This window comes from Neopelma chrysocephalum, unplaced genomic scaffold (genome assembly GCF_003984885.1).
Source record: "Neopelma chrysocephalum unplaced genomic scaffold, ASM398488v2 Primary Assembly neopelma1_23, whole genome shotgun sequence".
Lineage (NCBI taxonomy): Eukaryota > Metazoa > Chordata > Aves > Passeriformes > Pipridae > Neopelma > Neopelma chrysocephalum.
In genome coordinates, this window is record NW_020897691.1 from 8,641,093 (window position 1) to 8,666,817 (window position 25,725).

The following is a 25,725-nucleotide window of genomic DNA, read 5'->3' on the forward strand; positions in this document are numbered from 1 at the left end:
GGCTGGCATGCAGGTCTGTGGATGGGTTCAGCTTGGCAAGGCTGGTGGCCAGACAGCACAGACTGTGGGGAGCTGAAGTCTGATTCTGCTGAGGCATCACTGGAGCAGGGGATGACAGCCCCAGGGGCTGATATGGGATCCTGGGTCATGGGCATGGTGGGGGCAGTCCTGAGGACCACTTGGACAGGGACTTAACAATTTTCCAATTTTTTAAATTATATTTTTGGTTGCTGATTGCTCCGTTTTTAATCTTAGTTCAGTGTAAGTGTCCGGCAGATAGATCTGTCTGGGAATATGTCAGAGAAATCCCTCTTCCAAGGAACTAAATTCCCTCTGCCAGACAGACATTTCCTTAGTTTTTCTGGTTTCCCAAAAGAATGGTTGTGACAAGAGGTCATGCAGCAAGTTTTGCATAGATGTAAGCAAGGACACTGACATGAGCAAGGAGGGTGTGGAAAACATAACTATGTAGTATAAATGTATTTATTGTTGAATAAAGCCACTTCACGCTAATTTAGTTACAGGATCATCAAGGGGCTTCTTTCCCCTGATCCTCTCGTTTGAATGTCATGGTCCTTCCTACTTGCCACCTACTTTCCCAGAGAGGCCAATGGGAACAAAACACTTCAGAAAACATATAGCTGTTCGTTCATGACTGTAAGAGCTCAAGAAGTCCCACCCTTCATCAATGTGTGGAGTTTGCCAAAGTGTCAAAGGCTTTTCTGACCTGTCAACACCATGGTGGCCGTGTCAGATCTAAAACCAGACTATCATGTTCTCCCTGTACACAGACATTTGTGGGTTTATATCCACACCATATATCTATGTAAAGTCCACTGTGTGTCAGAAGGAGAGACTCTGTGTTGGTCCCTCTGCCTCGCCACTGAGCACTGCAGGGGCCTTGTTCACCATTTCAGGCCATGAAGCAGACACAGGGAGGCCACTAGACTAGTGCTATGATGTTTGTGCACCATATCCCTCCTGGAAGAACTCCAGGCATTCACTTGAGGTATACACACATTTTATTTGGTTACACCAAGCAAAGCACATGCCCTAGACCCAGGACCCACCTAAGAATTACCACCCAAATTCTTGGAGATACCAGATAGTTCTTAAAGGGATTTTTCTCTTCTCTCACAGGAAGGAAAAAGGGGGACTATCCACGTTTGGAGAAACATCTTTGGAACATGACTTGCTGTCATGCTACTCATCTGCTTATTTTCAGGTCTTGCAGTACACATCATATTTTATCTTTGCTGCCATCTTTGTTCCTCCTAGGGTATCTTCAAATTTCCGGTACATTTCTTCATTCTGAGCCTTAGAGAAGAGATCTTTCCAGTTCCCAACAACCCCTGTGTAAAACAAGTACAAAAAACTGAAGGAAGATGCTCCTGAGAGAAAATAATACCTACACAGGAACAGGACAGAGTCATTGCCTACACAAGGTAGGATCTGATTTATTCCCCTGAGAAGTCTGATTGTCTGGGAGAAGCAAGGTAGCAAAGATCAGAATCAAAGGCTGTAGCCAGACCACAGGGAGCACTGCTGGTGGGCTGCCTGCATGCCAACCCTCCCCCTCCAGAGGGGCTTCCATGGTGGTTCCATGAATCTTTTACAGAGAAGAGAGGAGAATCTGCTTTTGTCACAAGGGAAAGCTCATTCATGAATGGCTTCCTCTGAAGAGGGAAGTTTTTTGTGGTAGGTGGTAGAGAGGAGAGTGGCTAAATCCCTCTTCCTCCAAGGAGGGGTGAAGAAAAGGGGTTAAAGCAAGCCCATACCTGGAGTATTCAGAAACTAAAGACTCCTGATGTCATGGGGAGCAGGTGGGCTGCCAGAGCTCCGACACTGGCCCCAGGTCTGCGAGGGACCATCTCTGGGGTCACAACTGACACATTCATTGAGAGGAGACATATTAAGCTCTCACTGAATAGGTAACACTATGATGCCTATGAGGCCAGCAGAGCAGTTAGCAACGCGTTCCCTTGAGGTTCAAGAGACTCTTGTCCTATTATCACACCTCTTCCCAAAGGGGACTTTTATGAAGTGACATGTGCAGCCTTATCACCTGACCAACAGGCAAAGGCCACACCACAACCCCTCTTCACAGAGTAACCATAGAGCCCAGGCAGACTTGGTGCATAGTTGTTGGCATAACCTCACCAGCATTGGCCCACACCTCACTTGCCTAACTAACCAGGGCTACACAAAAAAAGAGCAACATGGAAGCAATGACTGAGAACACTAAGCCTGGCACTCTGATAAATTTCTCACAAACAGCCCCCAAATCCCATCACTGGCAGAAACTTGTACAGGATGCCATAGGAGAGAATTTACACAGTCCAGTGAGTTCATGGCTAAGTGAGGAAACATATTCAAAACTCCTTCTAGAGTTATACTTCAGAAGGTAGATTTTCCATTTGCAGAGACTTACCCTTCCTGAAGAGGGCATCCCCAAACTTTCCGTGGGTTTCATTGGATTTCTCTTTCATAGCTTTGAAACTGGTCTTCTTGGCAATTCTCGAAAAATCTTCCTCACAGAGGGAGAATCCAAAAAAGGCAGCAATCTTTTTCATCCCCTGTACCTGGTCCTGCCCAAAGGCACATAGCACAGAGGTGAAATCAAAAGATTTGGCGATGTGGCTGTGGCATGGAGCCAGAACCCAGTGGGAAGTGCAGCAGAGGAGGTTGTCTCCCACATATGTCACCAAGGAATTCTAAGAGCTCTAACAGAGAGGAAATCCACACATACTGCCCTCAGCTTCAAGGCTTTTTCTTCTTTCCTCAAAGCAACTGTGCCTCTGGTAGATATGACTCCTTTCATGAACAGGCAAGAATATCCTCCTTCTAAACCACATAGACCTCCCCCAAACATAAAAGAGTAGCTCAGAAAGGCACACCCTTCCAAATGGGCTGACAGGCTTGACTCAAGAATTTCTACTTCCCCACACACATATGTATCAGAAGGGTTGCATACTACACTCATCAAGGAAGAGCTGGATGAAATGTCACACCTCTTTGAGTTCCTCGTAGCTTATTGTCATGATCCTCTCATTGTCGATGTATTTGTTCCATTCCACTAGGTGGTCAAAGTAGGATCCCCAGGCCACTGCAGAGAAAGAAGAGGTATAGCTGTGTAGAGTACTCCCCAAAACCCAAAACTGGCCCTTAATCAAATCAGTCAGTCAAGACAGCTCTCTAAGCATGGCACTGGGATGGTGAAGTAGTGACCAGCTCAACACGTCTGTTCTTTCTCCTAAGGTCAGTGCAGAATGCCCCACCTATGGCCATTTGGTAGCACCAACCACAAGCTCTGTTGTGGGAATGGAAAAGTTAAGTTAAAGCTTTCTCATGATCTCTGTTCTGAGTTGAAGGCAAAACTCTGATTCTCTGGAACTCCCTGTTTCTGCTATAATATGGTCCTGTCTGTCTGTTCTGGGAGTGCCTTGGCAAGGTATGTTAGAGTAGGATTCCCATGCACAGGTCTCTGTGTATGTCCCTCATGTAAGGAGGAATGCCAGGGCAAGGTACCTTTCCCATTCATGAAGTCTGCAAAGTATTCATCCCAGGAGGCAAAGGATGGTAGCAGTGGCAGGTTGTTGTAGAAGTGGTAATAGGAGACTGCTGTGTCCTTGGGGTTCCGAACTAATACAAGGATCTAGAGGAAGAAAACACATAATGCAGTTATGATTTGATGGCTGACCAAAACACCATCTTCTCAACACATCACATAGAGTCATAGTATCACAGAATCATTTAGGTTGGAAAAGACCTCTAAGATCATTGAGTCCAACCATTAACTAAGCACTGCCAAGTTCACCACTAAACCATGTCCCTAAGCGCCACATGTACACATCTTTTACATACCTCCAGGGATGGTGACTCAAGCACTTCCCTGGCAGCCAGTTCCAATGCTCAACAACCTTCCATGAATAAATTTTTTCTAATATCCAATCTAATCCTCCCTTGGTGCAACTTGAGGCCATTTCCTTTTGTCCTGTCACTTGTTACTTGTGAGAAGAGACTAACCCACACCTGGCTGAAACCTCCTTCAGCCCTTTCAGGGCTACTGAAAAAGAGAGCCACAAGTATGCTGTAGAAGTTCCCTAGCTTTGCTCTGCAACAACTCCCATTTAAGATTATCTTAGTCCCAGCCTGTGGTGGCTTTTCCAAAAGTACTCTGGTCTTGGAAGCAAGTTAAAACAAACAGAGTAACTCCTCGCCTTGCTCAGTTGTCTGACACAAACCTGGAAGCACCTTTCTGAAGGAGATTTGAAGGGGCAGTCAACCCAGAGACAAGCCCACCAACAGCAACCTCTCGAGCCAGTGTCATGGGTTTAACCTGTGTCTGGGTTTTAGTAGCAGGGGGGGCTACAGGGTGGCTTCTGTTAGAAGCTACTAGAAGCTTTCACTGTCCTATGAAAAGCCAATGATAGTCAGTTCTGGGAGGGAATTCCTGCTGCTGGCCAAGACTGAGCCAATGAGATGCACTTCTGTGATAACATATTTAAGAACAGGGGAAGAGAAGGTTGTTGGGCATAAGAAATTCCAGTCTGGGAGAACAAGCAGTCACCAAGGTCGGTGCAGCCAGAGGGTGGGGGGTTGGGGGTTGTGGGGTGGGGGGAAGCCCCCACCCCCCCAGAAGCAGGGCAAAGACTTAGAGCTGAAGCCCCTGCAGCCCATAAAGAACCATTGGGGTGCAGAAACCCTCCTGCAGCCTATGGAGGAGTCCATGCTGGAGCAGGAAGATACATGAAGGAGGCTGTGACCCCCTGTGGGAGGCCCAAAATGGAGCGAAGTCCTGCTGGAGACCTATGGCCTGTGGAGAGGGAAGCCCACGCCAGGGCAGTTTTTTCCGAGTAGGACTTGTGGCCCCTGTGGGAGACCCATGTTGGTAGAGCTCAACCCATGAAGAACTGAACCCCCTTGGGGAAGTTGTCCACAGGGCAACAGAATGAAAAGAACTGTTGCCCAAGGGGTGGATGGACTCACGCTGGAGAGGTTCATCAAGGACTGTCTCTCGTGGGAAGGACCCCATGGAACAGGGGAAGGACTCAGATCTTTAGCCCCGCCATAGTCTGTGGTGAAGACCATGGTGGAGCAGGCTGCTCCCTGCAGCCCACGGAAGGGTGACCCACAGGTGCAGCAGACTTGGAAGACCTGTTGCCCTATGGGTAGACTTCTCTTCCTGTACTGATGCAGGGGGAGAAGGGAGAACATGGAAGGAAGGAGGGGTGGTTGGAAAGTGTGTTTAAGATGGTTTTATTTCTCACTCTTTAGCTGTTATTCTGTTCATAATAAATTTAAGTTTTATCCTCTGAGTTTGTTTTGCCTGTTAACACTGCCTTCTCTCAATCATTATCTCTACTTATGAAATTCCTTTGCTTTTTTTTCTTCCTCTCTCCTCTGCCCAGCTGCAGGGGAAGGAGCGAGGGTAGTGGTGTGGTTTTAATAGGCCCCTGGCATCTGGCCAGGGTCAAACCATGATAGTCAGCAAAGCTGCTGCTGGGAGAGGATGTTTTTTCACAGTCTTAGTTCACAGAGCTGTCCCTTTGACCTTGGAAATCTGCCTGTGTATTGACCAGCCCAGGTGAAAAAGCAGAAAACCCATTTCACACAGAGGGAAGTTAATTTGAGGTGAAAAAGCTTTTGCAGTGTGCTGCAAAGACTCACCTTAGCCTTGCTTTGGAAAATGGATGGAGGCAAGAGATGAGGTGTCAGATGGGTTACTATAATTCTTCTGGAAGGCAGTTTCTTCATCCTCTTTAAAGAAAGTAGGGAGAAATGTGACAAGACAGAAGTAGCTTATTCAGTGATATGCCTTTTCAGGAATTGTGGGTTCAGAGAATAAGGATCTTATCCTTGGAAAACTCACAGGAATGCATGCACTGGTGGTGTAGGCTTCTACCAGCCTCTGCCACCAAACACCATTTCACACTAGATAGGCCTGAGGACAGGACACCCAAAAGAAAGGTCTTACTGATCAAACCCACTGGTTCCAAGGCAGGAACACCTTGTGGCTTCTCAGCCCTGTGTGCCGTCTGAACGCCTTTGTATTGAGACACCAAGGGCAATAGCACATGCTACTTGTGCAGAACATAGCTGTTATTAAGGCTCTAGGCTCTTCATTACCTCTGAAATCAGCCATTGTCTTTCAGCTATTACTACTTGTAGGTAGAGCAGTGCCAATATTTTCATTTTCTGCTTACCTCGTATATTCCAGGATCTCCAAATTCTAGACGCTGAAATGTCTCTAGCTTCTTTTCAGCATTTATTCTCTCTTTTCTTTCCTCTTCTGTATATTTGGCATCTGCCAACTCCTGCACCATTTGTTCAAGCCAGTTGGTTCCTGAAAGGATAAGGACACCAGAATTGCCTTCATTCAACTGCACTTTTCCATGTAAACCTGGTTGACAGGATATATTGTCAATCTGGTTCCATGTGAACCAGTCTTGTTTTATATTGTACTTTAGCCTTTCAACAAGTATGTGTGCTGGTTTGGGCTGCAATGGAATTAATTTTCCCCATAGTAGCTGGTATGGGGCTATGTTTTGGATTTGTGCTGAAAACAGTGTTAATAACACAGAGGCATTTTAGTTATTGCCAGGCAGTGCTTACACAGCACCAAGGCCTTCTCATAATGAGCCACCGGAGAGTAGATTGAAAGTGCACAAGAAATTAAAAGGGGACACAGCTGGGACAGCTGACCCCAACTGACCTAAAGAATATCCCCCAAAGGGGAATTTTGAGAGTCATGGCACTTGTCTTACTAAGTCACTGTCACATGTGATGGAGCCCTGGAGATGGCTGAACATCTGTCTGCCACTAAGAGATAATTCCTTATTTTGCTTTGCTTGCACACATGGCTCTTGTTTGACCTGTTAAACTGTCTGTATTTCAATTCATGACTTCTCTCACTTTTACTATTCTGTTTCTCTCCCCTGTCCCGCCAGGAGTGAATGAGCGAGTGGCCCCTGTGCGGCTGAGTTGCCAGCTGAGGTTAAATCATGACATTGGGCAATAATCAACAAGGGTATGACAAAAGCCAACAGGGACAGAGCTGTCAAGCAGATACTGTGAAGTGCCACCCTGCTTGCTTCAGAAGCACATCCCATCCCTCAGTAGAAGCAGAAGCACACCTCCATTGCTCTTTTCAACTCTGGCACTTTTTGGTTACCTCAGACTACTCCCTGTGGAAATTACTCAAGAGCAGTGGAGGTCCCAGCACAGGACCAAGTCATTCCTTGGCTGTTTCTGCTCTCCTTCCACAGTGCTGCCTTTGGGAACATTCTGGCAGCAGAAAGGGTCATCAACCAAACCACCAGACCATCAAGCTCCTGACAGCATCTTTGCACTAAGCTTAGCTGCATTGACCTCTGCATCCTGACAAAACTGGTGTGTGAGGGACTGGGCTCACAGAGCCAAATCTCAGCTTTCAACACCTTTCAACTTTCCACACCTTGTGTGGTATGTAGGTGGACCCTCACACATTTAAACCATTTCTGCCTATGTACAGCTCTACAGGCTGCACAAAAGGGGTTGTGATAAAGATCAACTTTCTCTTTTTCTGCAAATGACCTTATTTCTCTAAATTGAACAGGAAAAAATGAAGGAATCTGAAATGCCCACAGTGAAAGAGAGAGAAAATATCCAAATACTGTATTCTGCAATGCAGTAAGACTGTGGAAACAGTAGTTCCTCTGCTCTCATTAGCAGGATATATTCCTTGTATTGTCCTTGCAGAGAGTTGGGTAACAGCATACTTTCATGTATTAGCAGTGTGGTCAGAATATCAAGGGATATCATTATCTTGCTTTACCCAGCACTGGTGAGTTCACCACTGGAATACTGTGTGCGTTCCTGCACTGAAGCACAAATTATTTTGAGAATATGGAGAAAGTCTTATTGTACTTTCATGAAATTACTGAGAGCTGGAGGAAATGAAATGCATAGAAAGGCTCGGTTTGCTCGGGTGGAGATTAAAAAAAAGTCATGGGGGACTCTCGCTGCAGTCTTCCTCTCCTGGAGGTCATAATGAAGACAGTGCCTTTATCACAACAAGGGGATGTATGAATGCATTGATGTAAAAACAAGCAAACAAACTAAATCCCAACCCCCCACCCCCCCCAAAAAAACCACTGTCATAGGAAAGCACTGCAAAAGATTTCAGCGGGTGGTGAAGCTCCACCATCAAATGTTTCAAAACTCTTCTGGACAAGGCCTTGAACAACCAAACCTAACTTTGAAGGTTAGCTCTATCCCCAGCTTTGAACAGGAGGTTGTATTATTTGACCTCCAGATATGCCTTACAACTTCAATTCATGATCCTATGAACTCTGATGGTACCATAAGCTTTTCTTGGGAATTACTACTGTGCTAAATGATGGCTCAAACTTCTAGATTGCAGCACTTTGTGTTTGACTACTGATCAAAAAAACAAGACTCACCTGATTTAGGATAGCCTACTAGAATCACATCATCGCTCCTGGTTTCAAAGGATTTCAGAGCTTCCAAAGTCTCCGGGCTACTAACTGAAACAGGGAATAAAATATCTCTGTAGGAAAACAGCATGTCTTCTGGGGCAATCTTTTCACTCTCTGAAAAATATTTTTCCATTAATTCAACGACTCTTTCACTATTTCTGGTCATGTTTGTATCCTTCTGTAACTCTTCCAAAACAAATACAGACTGTCTTTCCACAATGCAGGAAAGCTTTATGCAACACATTAGCAAATCAGACCAGATGTTCACTCAGGGTTGAAGGTACAAGTCACTGATTAACTCTGTACTCTGTTAACCCTTTTGGACATTACAGGACTGGAGACTGACAATAGAGGCATAGGGTCTTTGCTGCAGCCAATACTAGGAAGAGGATATATTGGGGCAACAACTAATAGCATTCAAAATGTTAAATGAAACAAAAGAAAGACCTATAAAAGGTATTCCCTGAAATATTTTTAACTGTTGAGCAATGCAATGCAATTTGCAAACTGGACAAGTGGCATGTAGTGGACATGTGGACAGTGAATCTCAACCTGGCTTATTGACTACATTGATGGATACACATCCACCATGGCTTCCTTACAGATGATGGCTCTGTCCTGAAGCCTATCCCTGTAACATCGTCACTTTAGGCAGTATCTCCAGAGCTAAGGACAAGTACTATTTAAGCCAGAATTCTCATGATGAAATACTCACACTTGAGACTTTTATGTCACCAAATCCTACAGGAGGGTCACTTTCATATGAAGATCAATACTTAGGTTCTGCATTAATGTGAATCAAATTCTACCTGTATTACTTCAGTTCCATTTCTCTCTCCTAACATCCATAATTTAATCTTTAGGTGAAATTGTTCTTTACATGGCTGTTACTTGTATTCTAGCTGATAGCTTTTTAGAAGATAAATAGTATTGAGGTGCAAAAATAGATATCTCCACAGATCATCCAAACAGACAGACAATATAGAAAGGCTTAATTGCCCTGTGGAGGACCTTTCACTCTTCTTTTCATGCCCTTGAATATAGTATGAGTCCTGTTCACTATCCATATATCAAACCCTTGCATCACATACTTGTCTCTTTCATCATAAATGGCTGTTAGACACTTACTTAGTAAATCTAAACACAAGTTTAATTAAACATGAGGAGATGTTAAATCAAAAGCATAACTGTAAGACTTGGAAGATCGATTAAAGTTACTCACAGAGAATAAAATTATTTTTATCTCAAAATGCAGAACCATCAAAATGGACCATTTCATTGGAAATATTTTCTCTAACAGTGCTATTTTACTCATAAAAGTTTGAGACAGTGTTCACACATTATACTCTCTGTCAGTTTTGTTTTTGTTATTGTTTTCAGTTTTCTGTCCATGTGTTTACTCTGAGTTGCAAAGGAAAATTTCCTCCCCCTTGCCAATACTAAAGAGCATCAAGAAATTAACACTTTTTTTCTCCTGTCTTTGGAGCCAGCCACCTGAATCCTGAGGGAGCCAGATAAGACCTCAACATGAAATTTAACAACTTGTCACCTGAGCTACTGGGGACACAGGTGCCTCCAGGTCCTTTAACCCTTAGACTCTGATCTCTGTTTATGAGCAGGGTGCTCGATGCTGTCACAGCCACCTGTCAGTCTGCTCAGGAGCTGCAGAGGTGAGGGGTCAGAGCAGCCCTTTCTCTCTGGAGAGACTAGGGGGAACCGGGTGCCTGAGGATGCTGGGAGTCCCAGTCCCAGTGCTGTCTGTCCAGCAGCCAGCGTCTCAGGGTAAGCAGGTGACTGACTCATATGGCACAGCTCATATGGTCGCCAGGCAAAACTCTGACTTGTTCAGTTATCTACAGGAAAATCTGCCTTGGATAGAAATGCTGGTGTCAGAAGCATTTGCAGTACAACATAAAGAGAAAATTCACCTTAGCCAAAGATTTACCTTAGCCTTGTTTTGAAAAATGGATTGGGGAAAAGACATGAAGTAAGAGATGGGTTATTATAATTTTTCTGGTTTGTTCATCTTCTTAAAGCAAGCAGAGAAAAATACAATGTAAGCATCCTCTTCAGTGGAAATATATCATTTCAGGAATCATAAGTAACAAAAAAACAAGACCAAAAAGAAAGATAATTTATTTTTTTTATTTTGAAGATGGGTAAGGATCTAGCAGTAATAACATTTGAAAGCCACTCCTATTGTGTTAGACAATTATGTCTTACCTTGAAAAGAGATTCCCAAATTTTTCTGAATTGATTCTCACACTCACTGACTTCACATCTGCTGATGTTTCACTCCCTCATAATGTTAGTCATCCGTCAAGTTTCCTTACCTACATTAATTTTCTAACATGGCAGCTTGTCTTCTCTATCCTCCCGTCTCCCACCTTCTTACTCCACTAAATGAAAGGGCCCATAGTGTATCTTCAACAGAGCAAAAGTACATCGGGTGTTACTGCTTGAATAGCTTGGTCCTTCAGAGTGAGACTATAAGGGCACAAAGGGACTAAACCCAAGCCTTGGGATGACACAGGAGAGGATAAACTGCAGAAATAGGTCAGGGTCTGGTTTTCTGTCAGATCAGCGAGGACATGTCTATGTTTTATTTTAGTTTAGGTGTTCTCCAACTAATTTTAATCTAGTTCAATAGAGTAATGGTGATGTATTTTTATTTGAGGAATTACCCAGAGAGCTTGTCTTTCCCCTGGAAGCAGTGTAGCATCCAGTGTTTGCAAAGATTGTTTCCAGACTCAGTAACAACTACCTACATAATCTCTCACCCAAAAATGCTACAAAGGTAACAGTTTTTTAAGATTAATGATTTCACCTTCTCAACTAAAATAAATGTGATACGCAGATTTACTTCTCAAAGTCCATTGGGTCTGGAAAGCCTCACTGCAAGGGAAGGCTCTTGTGTGGTATCAGTGTCTGAAAACCCAAAAGCTGCCATGAAGCTACAATGGGATTCAGCCAGTGAGAACCCAGAACGCAACTCTAAACTCTGGTGTGGATCTAATGGGGGGCAAATTATCACATAAGAAGTCAGACTTGATAGACTTTTGCCTGTTCCATAAACTGGGGTGTTTGGTGAAAATATAATTCAAGCAAGAAAGGGGCACGGACAAGGGATCAGTAAGAACGCAGAAAGCTGGTGTGCTATATTACAAGATGCCTACAAGTATAGATCTAGAAGGGACTTTATGTGAATTTCTAGTCCTCACCTTGTACTGCTAAAGTATCAAGCATGATTATCTTTTCCCTGACAGATGAAATTTCTTTGCAGTCTGTGCAGAGCATCATTCTCCAGTTAAGACTGACCTGCAAACAGAGGCTGTAATAATTATTGCCTGTGTTCTAGGTATGGTACTCCTGTTACAGTAGACCTGAGTACGATTTGGTCATTTTTTTCCAGCACTGTCACCATGTTAGTTCTTGTTGAGTGTGATTCCTCAGGTCTTTTCATGCCAACTCCTGCATCACTGGTTTACCCCCATTAAGTACCTGTGCCTTTGCTTTCTCTTTTCTAAATGTAGTGTTTTACGCTTACCTTTACTGATCTTTGTGTTTGCTAATCTTTTCAATTTGCTATGTTCTTTCAAATTGTTTCCCCATTTTCTCAAGTACTTTCAGTCGTCTATTCTGATCTCCAGACTTAAAAGTCAATCATTTATTTCTAGCATTCCTATTTCTTTGCAAAACTCTACATGTCTACATATGTCCAGGCAGAACCAACATGCTTTAAAAGAGTGAAGCAAAAAGTCAAAGAATACTTTATTATTCCCTAGTGTATCTTTTATTTCTATTTCTTATCTGCTTAGTGGTGAATCTATAAATTGGGTGTGGTTTTTCCTGGTTTTAATTCAACTGTTCCTAAAGAACTTCATTTTGTTTCTTTTTCCAGAACAGGTGGCTGAAGTGCAATCCGCCTCTGGACAGGTCTGAAATACGGTGTCCACAGTGCCAAATAGCAATGGCAGTACAATATTGCTGAGTATAGTAATGTCTCGCACCATCACTCTTGGCAATCCCACTCTCTCAACAGAACCATTTTCAAGAAAGACACTGACAAACTGGAGGGGTTCTGAAGGAGGATCAAAAGGATGAGAAGGCTCAGGGACAACCTCATCACAGTATTTCAGTAGTTAAAGGGCAGCAACATAGAGGACAGAGGTTCTCTATTCACAAGGAGCCATATGGAGAAGGTAACAGGCAGTGGGTTCACATTGCATCAGGAGAGGTTTCATCTTAATATAAGAAAAAATTTTTCACAGTGAGAACAATCATTCACTGGAACAACCTCTCCAGAAATGTGGTAGAATCTGTCCTCATCACTGGAGGTCTTCAAGATGCAATAATCTCACCTAGGCTCCCTTTCTCACAAAAGGTTGGACCGTATCATTTTTCAACATCCTGGGCTGTTCTATGTTCCCATAAAAGCAGTGATTCTGAGCAAATCTTTCCGGTTGACACCAGCCCATAATCTGAAATCCATCCTGATTTTTTGCATTCAGAGAGATTAAAATCCTTAAGAATGCTGATCCTCATTCCCTTTCTTTCTTCTCCCTCTAGCTCTGATCCAGTTTGTGCTGAAGTCATGGAAGACATCCTTTGTCATTAGGTTTGTGTCAGATCCATATTTTTGCTAGTAATCTTTTCTGTGAAGATGTTGCTTGATTTGAAACATTTTTGAAGAAAAAATTATCTGCACAGTAAATAACTACAAAATAGTCTAGAAAGATGGGGTTTGGCTAGAAAGAAAAGGGGCATTTCCTTCCAGGTGACAGCTACTGGAACAGGGCTGTTGAATTTTTGTGAATATGATTAGTTGACACGTTTTTCAGCAAATGGGTGTAGCCAAAGCAAGCCAAAGATCTCACCATAAAACAAAAGCCTACTATTCATCATTGTCACTATAAAGGCTGCTGCAATGTGTTTACTACAGTAATTTTAAGGTGCTTTGATAATTTGATCTAATTTTCCAGTATATAGTATTCAGGTTATCAGCGTGTGCCTTGAGAAGTTCTTGTTCTGACCACATTTTTTTACTCTTCAGGCTTTACAGTACACTTCATACTTTAACTTTCTTCCGAGTTTAGTTCCTCCTACATATTCTTCAAATGCTTTGTCCATTTTCTCATTCTGATCTTCACTGAAAAGATTCTTCCAGTCGCTTACAGCACCTTCAGAGAAGTAAAGAAACTTGAACATCAAGAACACTTTTTCTATAGATCTGTCATTCTTATTCCATTGTGCACTAAATACTGTTGATCTATTTTTCCAGATAAAACTTTACTCATTTCTGCACCAATATAATTCTGTGAAATCAGTGGAGCTACATATCTGCAAAACTGCTATAATGCAAAAGAGAATACTCCTCTTCAGGTGACTGTGTTCAAAAAGGCAGCCTAAAGTCCTGGTTCCCTACAGCTCTCTATTCCAGTCAATTATGACTGACAAAGTGAAAGATCACGAAGAATTGATTAACAATTATCTCGCAGGAGGCAGAGCTGGGTTTCTGCTCCTCTGGCAGCTAGAGTTTTTATCTAATGACTTCTTTAACGTAAAGTGCATAAATAGATTGACAGCCAGTTGGCCTTCCCATTTCTGTGTCCCCTACACTACGCTGCAAAAATAGTTCCCTTTTGTTGCCCCTCCTTTGTGTACCTGATTCTTGCATGCTTGACTTACTCCTAACCGGTAAGAGTGAACAGGGGTTTGGCAGTGGCCCTCCTAAAAAGTGTGATCGTGCCACTCAGGTTGAGTTTGGCCCAGTGCTGCCTGCTCGGATAAGCCTCTAATGGCTGAACGATCAGTGACATAGGAACAGAGGTGAAGAGGAGTTCAGACACATGACAGTTCCTCCTTCCTGACAGCCGTCTGTGGGCCTATAAAATTTGCTCTATTGCCAGAGCCTTGCTGGGTATCTTTCTCACCAGTGCTCCTTGAATAGCTTTCTCAAGTGAAACAGTGATAACCTGCTTGATACTAACTTGCAATGCTAATATGTGTGCAAAAAAAAAAAGCAAAGAATGGCCCAAGTTCTTGAGAATGTGACATTTCTACCTCTGAACCACTTGGAGCTTCCTACCTTTGCGAAAAAAAAGGTTGCCAGATTCCCCATGGGTCTTCTGTGAGTTCTTCTTCATTGACTGAAAGCTGCTCCTCTCTACCACAAGCTGAAGCTCCTCCTCAGTCACTGAAATCCCTAAGAAAGCAGCTATGTTTTTCACACCCAGGGCACGATTCTGGAAAGAGGAATGTAACATGCCACATGACATTCAAGCAAATTACACTGCTTTCCAAGGTGTTTACAATTCCCTACATCTCTCTGCTAGCTATATGGATGGAATATTCATACAGTTCAGTAGGACTAGAGTGATACATAGTGTTTCTCTTCTCCATAATTATTTTGGAGGAGATATGAGCTGTTTCCCTATAGATTACAAAAGATTGTGCACGATTTACAGCTGAACATAATCTACACTGTTGAATATATAAAAGCTCCTCCCAGAAAATTATTGGGGATTTTGATTTACAATTATTTAGTCTTATAGCACAGTTAAATAAAAAACAATAACAATTTTCATAAGCAAAATTTTAAAAGGTTTTTGAGTTTGCATTTTACCTTTTCTTTACGTAAAACAAGAATCTATCCCACACAGTTTGCGTACCCTACATGAATATAATGGTGACTTGGTTTAGGAAAAAATGCTCTTTCAAGTATAAAGTATTTGTAATTATTGATAACCTCACCTCTTTTAGCTCTTCATAAGTTATTGTCATAACATTTTCTTCATCAGCATATTTGTTCCATTTGGAAAGGTATTCAAAGTAGGATCCCCAGACCACTAAATAAAACAAAAGAATCCTAAGATGTGTCATAAATGAACATTAGACAAGCTCCTTAAAAAATAAACTAAATTTTATTCATTAAGTTGATCTCTCAGCCATGGGCACTATTAATCATATCTATGGCAGAGATTACACCCTTCTGTGGAAATTATAGGTTTTGCTCCAGGCTGTTCTGGCATATGCACAAGTCTCAGGGATATGATACAATTTGTAAGTTGGAACAGTAAAACTTGTTAGTACCTCAAGGCAGATGGGGCTCCACCAAAGAGCTATCAGTACTCAAACCATCTTGCAGACTCCCTTAATCCACTTTGAAACCTTGTGTAACCCTCCCTTCAGCTGGCCGTGTGCTATGCTAAACTTATGCAATTTAAACTAGTGTTATTATTTTCTCTCCTTTTTAATGCATTAGACTTAGTCCAAATAATTCCTTAAATCCTATTTGGCATGTCTGTGTTTATATGCCTGCATGGACACAAGATGATGGACATTGGAGAGGAGAGGTGAAGAGGATCCAAGACAGAGATAAGGAAGAACTACTTCTTCCAGAAAAAATATCAGTTTAGACAAGTTAAAGCAGCTTGTGGAACTGCAGTTTTGACAGAGACTTATCCTCAAGCAGTAAGACAAGTATGATAAACTCTATTGCAAATGTCTTTCTCTCTTAAATCTGTGCTTTTGTACTGTAAACCAAAAAATCCTAGTGAAGCTGATTTACTGAAGTACAAGCTTTTTTAGACAAAGACAAAGCACTGAAAAATTGACACAGACAGAATAATATAATGTACCTTTCTTTGTCATGAAATCTGTGAAGAAATCATCCCAGGTCTCATAGGAGGGAAGAATAGCCAGGCCATTGGAGAAATGGTAAAAAGATGTAGCTAAATCTTTTGGGTTACGAATCAATAACAATATCTAGAAAAAAAATTCATTATTTGTACAGAAAGTCGTAACAGACTACAGCATGAAAACAATAATAATATACTTTATCATTGCAGTTGGGGAATTTCTAATATCTTGTATGCTACTTGCAGACATAGCAATTTCATTCCAAATTAAGAAGGTTAAGCATTTAACTTTGCTTTGGTACCATATGAAGATGATTGCTTTTAATTATTAAAGTATCTTATACAGATTAACCAAATTAATTACGCAGCATCTAAGTATGTTTTGCTCAATACAAACATAATTCATCATTTAGGTAGCAGGGAAAAAATCACAAAAATACAAATTCTCTCTGAAACTTGACACACTGAAGCTCTCACTTATGACAACACCACAAAATGTCTCCCATGGGAAATTGTGTCAAAATGCATTTTGCCTCTGCAGGATTTGTTCAAGCCCTGCAACTCCCTTATGGAGACTGTCACAAAGGTGCCAATAAGGATGAAGAGAGGTTAAGTGAGAGGAATGGCAGTTCTTAAACAGGCATGTAGAAATGGGCAGGCTAAACACTTAAGTATAAGAGTGATTCTGAAAATTGGCAGAAAAGTTCTTCATTGGCTACTAAGAAAAAAAAAACAACTGTTGAAGTGTTTGCTTTCAAGACATTAAAATCAGCACTCACCTTGACTTTATTTTTGAAGATAGACTTGGGAAGGTTTTCAGGACGGAGATGAGTAACCATAAATCTTGGAGAAGGTAATTTGGTCATTCGCTTTAGGAATTGGAAGGAGGAGAGTGGACAGTTCAGTCAGTACAAGTATTCTTTCCAATAGCCTATTCTAAAATGTTGCCTTGCTAAACTTATCAACTGTTATTGGCCGATAAAAGCACTTTTTTGTGTGTGTATGTGTTATCCTGGGATATTAGTGGGCTGCTGTGAGTAGCTCTAATCTTCAAAATCCCCTGAGAATGAGTGACTAGAGAAAGACTATCCATCATTTATTCTCTTCAGTGATAATGAATTTAACATGTTCTGGTAGACAAGGGCTCAAATCTGAAGGTAAGGTACAGACTCTAACTGGGTATATGTGAAAGCTGAAGGATCTCAAGGACTGAAAGAAGGGGTCAGGAGGAAGAGCTAGTAAAAGACATAAAAGCTAGTATTTCATTATTTGATATTTCTTGAAACTCTTCTTAAATACAGAACATGCTATGTTAAATTTCTGCAGTTCTTGTGTATCTAATAGGTAAGTGCTCCTGTCACTCTCATTGAAGTGTTCATTTATCCCTCACCATTTGGCAATCCAGACAAGATTCATCCTGACCACATGCCACATACAGAAAAGCAGGATAGTTCTTTTCAAACAGTGGAATATTTCACACCCCATATATTCAGTATTCGAAGCACATAATTTCAATAATTTTATGCATATTCTGTTCCCACCTCATATTTCTCAGCATCTCCAACTTCAAGGTAGGGGAATTCTTGTTCTTTATCACTCACACCGCTTTCTCTATCCTGTGTTTTCTTTTTGGATATGGTTATCAGGTCAGTTAAGATTTGACTTAGCCAGTTTGTGCCTGAAAGAGGAAAAACACAGAATTTCTTGTAAAAGTTTTAGAATAAACAGAAATGGATTTTCCAGGAAAGCCAGGAGGAAGGTAGTACTACTAGGTGAGTTACCTGGTCTCCTTTCATGTGATACAATCACAGCTGACTATCTGGACAATCACCTGTCAGGGTCCTACCTTTGGTCCTCATAAGGATACATTCCTCCAACTGGAAAGCTCAGGACATCGTAAATTAACTAGTATATTGTAAATTAACTTGTATATTGTAAACTAAGTAATCAAGAAGAAGAACCATTAAGATTCAACTAGGAAAACCTTCATTAATGTAATAAACATTATTGTGACGAATATAAGGGCAATTGGAATGCTAAACCTGTACCATAAAACCTAATATATTATATGTTTTTTTATGTGATGCACAGGATGGTCTTAGGAGGAAAGACAGGTCCCAGTACTTCGACATAGGAGCAGAGCTAGATCTGAAAACTCTGCTGTATGTACTCATTTGCTTTACCAATAGGAAAAAAATTCTCTGAACTGACATTTCCTATACACTTTTATTATATTTTTCTCAAAACATACCAAAGAGTCTGTAGCAAACTCCCATCTTTAGTCTACCATTTCCTGACTTTTGGATACTGGGTTCCTACATCTTTCTCACTACAGTCTTAACAACTGCAGTCTGGTGCAAGCATTTCTACAAAAAGAAAATATGATAAAAAATCAAAAACCTTGCAATCCTTTCAGCTCTAAGACAGTGCGAGCCGGTTGCTGGAGGAGAGAAACTACTAGATTAAAATGGATAGGAGATACATCTCACCCAAACCTGTGGCTCTGATAAGGGGCAGCACAGGGTACTTTCAGGCAGAAGGAGCAAAGGAGTGAAGGTTGTAAACTTACACTCCTGATTTCCTAATAAGTATTGAACAATGTGATCATTTCAAGTGCTACAAAATATTTTTGATGGCTATTTTCTGATGTCTATATGAAACAAACTAAAGAAAATGCAGCATGGCATGGGAAGGTACGGAAAGCTCAATTCTGTGTAAAAATATAAAGCTGTTAACTTTACAAAGATAAATGTGACAGCAGATCCTGTAATATGAAGAGATCTCATTATGTGTGGTGTAAATCAGTGTATTTTAATTCTCTCCAATTCATGCATTTAACTTCATAACTATGAAAAGATAACAAAAAACTTTACATATTGTAGAAACGAGATCAGATTGTTTTTCTCAGTCTTTTGGAAAATTTCCTACATAAAATCCTCATAAATAACTTTCTAGTGCTTTTTGAGAACAAAATACATTTCACAAAATTTTGCACACATTCTAAATACAATTATTTTATATTATATATTATATCATATATATTGCATATATTTAGTACAAATCCACCTATTTGCAATTATATGACCTTATTTATCAAAAAAGCAAAATATATTCACCAGATTTAGGGTATCCTGCCAAAATTACATCATCACTTCTGGCTTCAAAGGACTCCAAGGCTCTGAATGTTTCAGGACTACAAATAGTGACAGGGTAGAGAATTCCATTGTAAGAAAACAGCAGTTTATCACGAGGCAGTAAATTGGCAGCCGCTATTCCTTTATCTATAAGATCAGTAAAATGTTTCCTGGACTTATCCATTCTACTTCTCTCTCTCACACACACAGGCTCTGACACAGTGTGAAATGCTATGTAGAAGAAGAAACCCACGTTACCTTTTTATAGGTACTTGATTTGTTGGGGGGGGTTGTGTTTTGTTTGTTTGGAGGGTTTTTTGACCCTATGATAATAATTTACTACTCTTTCTGAACTGTGCCGCTCCAAAGAGTAATGGAGAAATCAATAATAGTTGAACATAAACAAACAAGACAAACAACCAAATGCAATTGCATTCTAGGAAAAAGGGCTTAGATAATTTCAAAATATTGTGTCTGTCACATGAAAAGGGGCAGAAAAGAAGCATTTTCTGTCCAAACTGTATTAATTTATTTTTTTGCTATCACTGTCCCCCAGGAGATCAAAGCCTCTTAACGTCCAAAACAGTCTGTTAGCGTCTCACCTAATGAGATCCTTGGCTTAACAGATTCACCAAGACTGATAGGATATTTGATACCTTTTATATGTGGACTGCACTTAATAGCAGTAGAAAAACCTCTCAGCAGGTTTCTCCTATGAGTTATTTCGCCGTCAACAAAACTGTCAGCACCTGAAAAGGAACTCACTCCAACAGTTCACAAAATAACATGTTTATTAATACAAATCTATGATAATTTATGGTGTTTGCTTTGCCTGGAATAGGGTCTAACTGCAAAAAAAGCACACTTATACTATGTAGTAATAACAATAATACACACGCTAAAGCAAAAGCAACTTACAATGAAGTAATAAGTAAAAATTTTAAAGTTGTGTGGAACAAAAGTAAAATTAGTGCATATGTATAAAGCAATCACTAACCTCACGGCATTCCAAGAAGGTGGAGGGAGGAAAGGTAGACCTTCGGTTACCTCCGCGGCATTGATGGAACTTCTCCCTGATTTCTGCTTATGTCCAATATCTTTTTATACCTTTTTCTTTAGGCAGTTTGAGTGGCTCTACTCAATAAACTAATTTTTGGGGTGATAGACAGATTAAATAGGCCCAAGGGTCCACTTCCCAAGTTCAGGGGTCAGGATGTTCAGGAAGAAAGGCCGTGTTATCTCCATATCACTCCTTTCTTTAATCCTTTTATCAGTTCCTGGGAATGTCTCCCCCAGCGATGGGTTTTTCCGGGAAACCATCAGGAGCCTTTTTCTTCTTTTGTGTGGCCTTACCTATCACCTTATACTGCCAACAAAAAGCCATGATTGCAACACAGAGTTTGTAAAAAAAAAAAAAAACCAAACAAAATAGAATTACATAAATTGCAGACTGGAATTTAAATGTCAAAATCCTAAAGGCAATTAATCTCTTTCCAGTACTCACTCTGCGGGAAATTTCTTTTTTTTTATTATCTCACCAAAGTTAGATCAAACTTGTTGAGATTGGGAGAGGAAATGTTCAGTGTGCTAGAGACTGAGCTGTGGGCAGTCCCGTGAGGGTGGCAGACTGCTCCCTCCAGCTGGTGCCCAGGAGGGCACAGGGGCACATGCAGTCCTTGGCCACTGTTCAGACTGTGGTACAGAGTTCTATTTTTCTGGCGGTTACACGGAAATAACTTATTTATACATTTCCTTAATGAGCTCAATCATTGTTTAACAATTGATCCGTCATTCCTCAGTTGGTAATAATATAACCTCAGCTACAATGATTAGCATTTATAATGTACTTAAGGTGATGAGCTTCTGAGTGCACTGACCTCAGCAGAAAAACTGGTGTTAGGCTTTAATACACAAGTCTCTGTCAAAAGGATGGATGGGTCACAAGGAACAAGAAAATAGCTCCTCCAAAAAATTTATGCCAAGCACTTAAATACCATGCTTTCCTATCTCCAGCTCTTGAATGCTGCCTGTTAGGCACTTGAAGCACGAGGACCAGCAACTACCTACCTGTGTACTTTTGCCATTTGCTCTCTCTGAGGGATTCACACCTGGTCCCTGAGGCATGGGATGATGTAGCCCTACATTTTACTTACAATTATGTTCAATCCATACAAAATCTTTTGCTTTTCCCTTCGTCTCCTATTCTTTGTGCGGCTGTATCAACATAGAAAGACTACCTATGTACAGGCATGATCTGAAACAAGTGGATAACATATGGCTCTTCCTGGATCCATCTGCTGAACAAGATCTGGGCCAAAGGGCAGCCAGTTGGCCCCACCTGCATCACTGCACTGATGTTAGCTAAAAGTTGCTGAACCTTGAAATAGCACCTTTGCTGATTCTTGAGGTATAACCAGCCACCCTAGCAAAACAAAAAGCAGCTTGCTTATTTTTTTGCCTTACATTCCCTTGGCATTAAACTGTTGTGGACTGAAGCTAAGAAAATGTGTTTAATTGGTATTTTTACCTGCTGGAAAAAAAAATTAGTTGGGACAGTCCTCCCTCAGGATGGAAAAAGAGAGAAAATGGTATGTAAATTATTAATGTACCTCATGAAATAGCATAGCGTTGGAGTAGGATTTCCATAACAGAAAGACAACTCATTTCAATCCTACACTTCACTTATCACAGAATAATCCAACGAAATTTTGATAGCAAAAATGCAGAGGGTTTACTGTGTATTTTCGCAAGAGAGGGCACTCAGGCCAATTATTCTCTGGAGGCATGTTTTATCCCTAGGAACCAAAAAAAAAAACCCCAAAACCAAAACCAAACCAAACCAAACCAAACAAAAACAACAACAACAACCAAAAAAAAGACAAAAAGATCCCAAACAAATAAACAAAACAAACAAAAAAACCAAACCAAACCAAAACAACAAAAAAACACACCAAAAAAACCCAAAAAACAAACAAACAAAAAAAACAAACCAAAAAAAAACCCACAAGAAATGTATTAATGGAGAAAAAAACAATTAGAAGACATAAATCATGAGGAGTGATATTGAGGGGAGTTAAATTTCTCGGCAAAAAAAGCAGCAGCATCAAGATTTACAAATATGAGCCTTTGATACAGGCACCTGCCATGACAGCTGAGCTGGGAGATGGGAGCGATGTACCTCACCCCATATGCATTACACAAGACCCTCTGATCCTGCTAAATACTGAACAAAGAGACTGACAGAAAGTATCAGTTGATTTAAAGTTTCTAAGAAGCAGTTTTAAAAACACAGAGATTAAAAACAGATTAAAGGATTTTATAATCTCCAGATTAATGGTATTTGTTGTTCTAGCCACCACAGTTCCTCTAAAGGATTCTGGCTTCCCATGTGTGGAGTTTTGGAAAAAAAATTTTAAAAAGCTAATTTCAGAAGTTTTTCTACAATTTGTTCTAATGTGTGTAGAGAAGTTTTCAGATAGGCACAATTCAGTATGGGGGAAGGTAATTATATTACAATTTATTACTTACACAATAAATACTATAATACTTATATATACATATATATAACAATTTTAACTATCTCTTCTATGGTGAAACAATATATATACATAGACCGTCTGTCCTTTCCTTCAAAAAAGCCCAGAAAGAAAGAAGTCTTCTTTTTACTTTGAGGTCACAGCTCTTCCAAATTAATTTCTGTGGCACTTGGAAGTGTCTCTTATCTTTAAGGCAGTAGTTTTGATTTGTTGTAGCCAGAATTCTTCTTTCTTCTAAGGAGTGTGGGGGGTCTGCCCCCACTTCTTGCTCCTCGGCCACCTCGTCCAAGGGTATTACCGTGGGTTTCAGGGGAACACCTCTGTCACCACGTCTGCAGCACGAAGTGCAATGGGTTAAAGTTTAAAGTCTTTATCCCTTGCTCTTGCTCCTGAAGGGAGCCTCCAGGGACTGAAGCTCTCAGGAGACTTCTTTGGGGATTTCCACCCCTCCTTCCCGGGGTCAAAGAGTTCTAAGGGCTTTCAGTTTAGTTTAGTTTAGTTTAGTTCAGATTAGACCACTATCTCTTGTCTACAGAAGTATACCCTTTTTGGTCTTTCTGCTACCCAAAACTTTCCACATCTCTTCTAAACTTTCTTCTCACAGCTTTTTTTCAGCCTCAGCTTTGCTATCTCTGGAGAGTTTCCATTCTTGTAATCCCCACCCTGGAACAAACTAGGAAATAAGCAATTTTCCACAGCTTTCATCATCTTTATTAATGTATTGGCTAGTTCCCAAAGTTGCAATGTCACCTACACGCTCTCTCCTGTTAATACTCCACTAGATAATGTGAAAGAACAAGCCATTAAATACAGAGAATGTCACGGCACACAATGATGGAGAAATAATCTTCTTACACTAACTTGAAGATGTCAGATGTGTGTTAACAGACTCCCTAAGCCACCATCTGGTTTCAGAGGGTATGGAGTTAATATTCTTCCCAGCAGCTGGTACAGAGCTGTTTTTGATTCAGAACGAAAATAATGTTGATAACACACTGATGTTTTGCTTGTTGCTATTAGTGCTTATCCCAAGTCAAGGACTTTTCAGTTTCCCATGCTCTGCCAGCCAGCAGGTGCACAAGAAGTTAGGAGAGAGCATGGCCAGGACAGCTGATCCAAACTGTTCAAAAGGATATTCCATACCACAGAACATCATGCTTAGTAAATAAATGGGGGGGAGTTAGCCTAGAGGGGCCATCCGCTGCTCAGGCATGGGCTGTGTGTCAGTCAGCAGGTGGTGAGCAATTGTACCGTGCATCACTTGTTAGTCCTGGGTTTTATTCTCTTTTTCCTTTTTGAATAATTATTAGTTATTATTAATTATTATTACTTTCACTGTTATTATAATTATTTCTGTTATTAAACTGCTCTTTTCTCAACCCTCAGGTTTTATCTATTTCTGATTGTCCTCCCTATCCCACCAGGGGCAGTGGAGGGTGGGGAAGTGAGAGAGTAGTTGCGTGGCACTTAATCACTGGCTAGGGTTAAACCACAATACACCAAAACAAATTTATTTCCTTGCTTGTTTGTTTTATCTGATCTCTCCCAACTATATTGGTCAAATTACTGTAAAAGGCTGGAATTCTCTGACTAGAACTTTATTACTATATAAATGTCAGGAGCCAGGCCAGTGATCTCAAGAAGTCTTCTGTTGCCTCATTGTGTATCTACACAACTTGACATTAAAAGAGGAAGGGGAAGAAACAGGAAGGAAGGAGCAAAGAATGTCAGAAAACACTCACTGATGTTATGGAGGACTTTCTGATTCTTGCTAATGCACTAAATGTCTTATTTCCTCCAAACCTGTCATTAATCTCCTTCTGGTCTATGCCCCTGAAATAATCAAAGCCCTGGAGCCTTTAGGAGAGAAATTATGAAGTCATATAGAGTGTTACATGGCAATACAAATGAGGCTGAATATAAAATGCAAATGCAAAATATGCTAAATAAAGCTGATTAAAGAGGCATTTGAAAATTGAAAGGTGCATTAAAAATTAATCATGTCACATTTTTCCATTCCATGCAAAAAAAAAATCCCATTTTAATTTTCAGTATAGCAATTTGAATGCACAAATCAGTTTTATCAGTGTGACTGGCTCAGTAGAGCATATGAGACATCAGCAGATATAGAGGTACAGGAGCTGGAAGTGTACAGCTCTGGTCTTAAACATGAAGTGAAAATTGTATATTTAATTTAATTCTTTTTCTGAAACCCGTATTTGAAGTGTTTTTTTTTTTCCATTTAATTTATCAAAGACATTTCATTTTATTCAAATATCATGGTATTAGAAGCAGAAAGTCATGCAAAAGAAGTACAAGGTATTTTTCTCTAATTTATTTCAAAATGTTTCTCTGGATTTTGTTGAGTCTCAGTCCATGACTGTAAATTAATCCTTTAGGAAGTTCAAAGAATAACTGACGGCTAATGGCCTGTGGGCTAATTCAGATGCTGATTACCTGGCTACCAGGCCAAGATGGGCACCACCAATAACACCCAATGATCTTGGCCCATGACCCAGTAATTCTTTCAGCTCCTGCTGCCCTCCGAAGGACCAAGAGAGCTAACTGAGCTCCACATGGTATATTGTGGAGAAAGAAAAGGGCTGGAAGCAAAGGTGGGACATAGGAGGACATAGAGCTTCGTAACCATTCCCTCCTACCCTCACAGGGTATGGAGATGAGGGAATAGCAACATGAGTTGATGTAAACAAATAGAGAAGGAAACAATACTCTGAGCATCTCTTCCCTTGAAATATCCAGTTCACCACTCTCTGTGGGCAGTTTAGCCAGACTGAAGATTAACAGCTAGCAGAGGAACAAGAGTCAAAAGTTGAGACAGAACTCTGTGATAAGTGCTTTTCTGCTGCTTCCAGGGTAAACTTCGCAGCATAGCTCTTTTTGGTAGCATTGCTTCTAATAAACCCTGAGAAACAAG

The 25,725-nt window shown here is 40.8% G+C and overlaps 2 protein-coding genes across 2 annotated transcripts; both read right to left on the bottom strand.

Moving 5' to 3' along the window:
* Positions 1–1,004: 1,004 nt before the first annotated feature.
* LOC113969054 (sulfotransferase 6B1-like) lies at positions 1,005–8,733 on the bottom strand. The gene is made up of 7 exons (XM_027686187.1): positions 8,445–8,733; positions 6,207–6,346; positions 5,671–5,760; positions 3,529–3,655; positions 3,012–3,106; positions 2,432–2,588; positions 1,005–1,352 (listed from the first exon to the last, which is right to left on the bottom strand). Exons 1-7 carry the CDS (start codon positions 8,722–8,724, stop codon positions 1,222–1,224), a joined length of 1,020 nt encoding a protein of 339 aa, XP_027541988.1. The 5' UTR covers positions 8,725–8,733; the 3' UTR covers positions 1,005–1,221.
* Positions 8,734–11,140: 2,407 nt separating this feature from the next.
* On the bottom strand, positions 11,141–19,503 carry LOC113969058 (sulfotransferase 6B1-like). Its single transcript, XM_027686199.1, has 7 exons — positions 19,237–19,503; positions 17,662–17,798; positions 16,900–16,989; positions 16,121–16,247; positions 15,234–15,328; positions 14,569–14,725; positions 11,141–13,660 (listed from the first exon to the last, which is right to left on the bottom strand). Exons 1-7 carry the CDS (start codon positions 19,436–19,438, stop codon positions 13,530–13,532), a joined length of 939 nt encoding a protein of 312 aa, XP_027542000.1. The 5' UTR covers positions 19,439–19,503; the 3' UTR covers positions 11,141–13,529.
* Between the last annotated feature and the right edge of the window lie 6,222 nt (positions 19,504–25,725).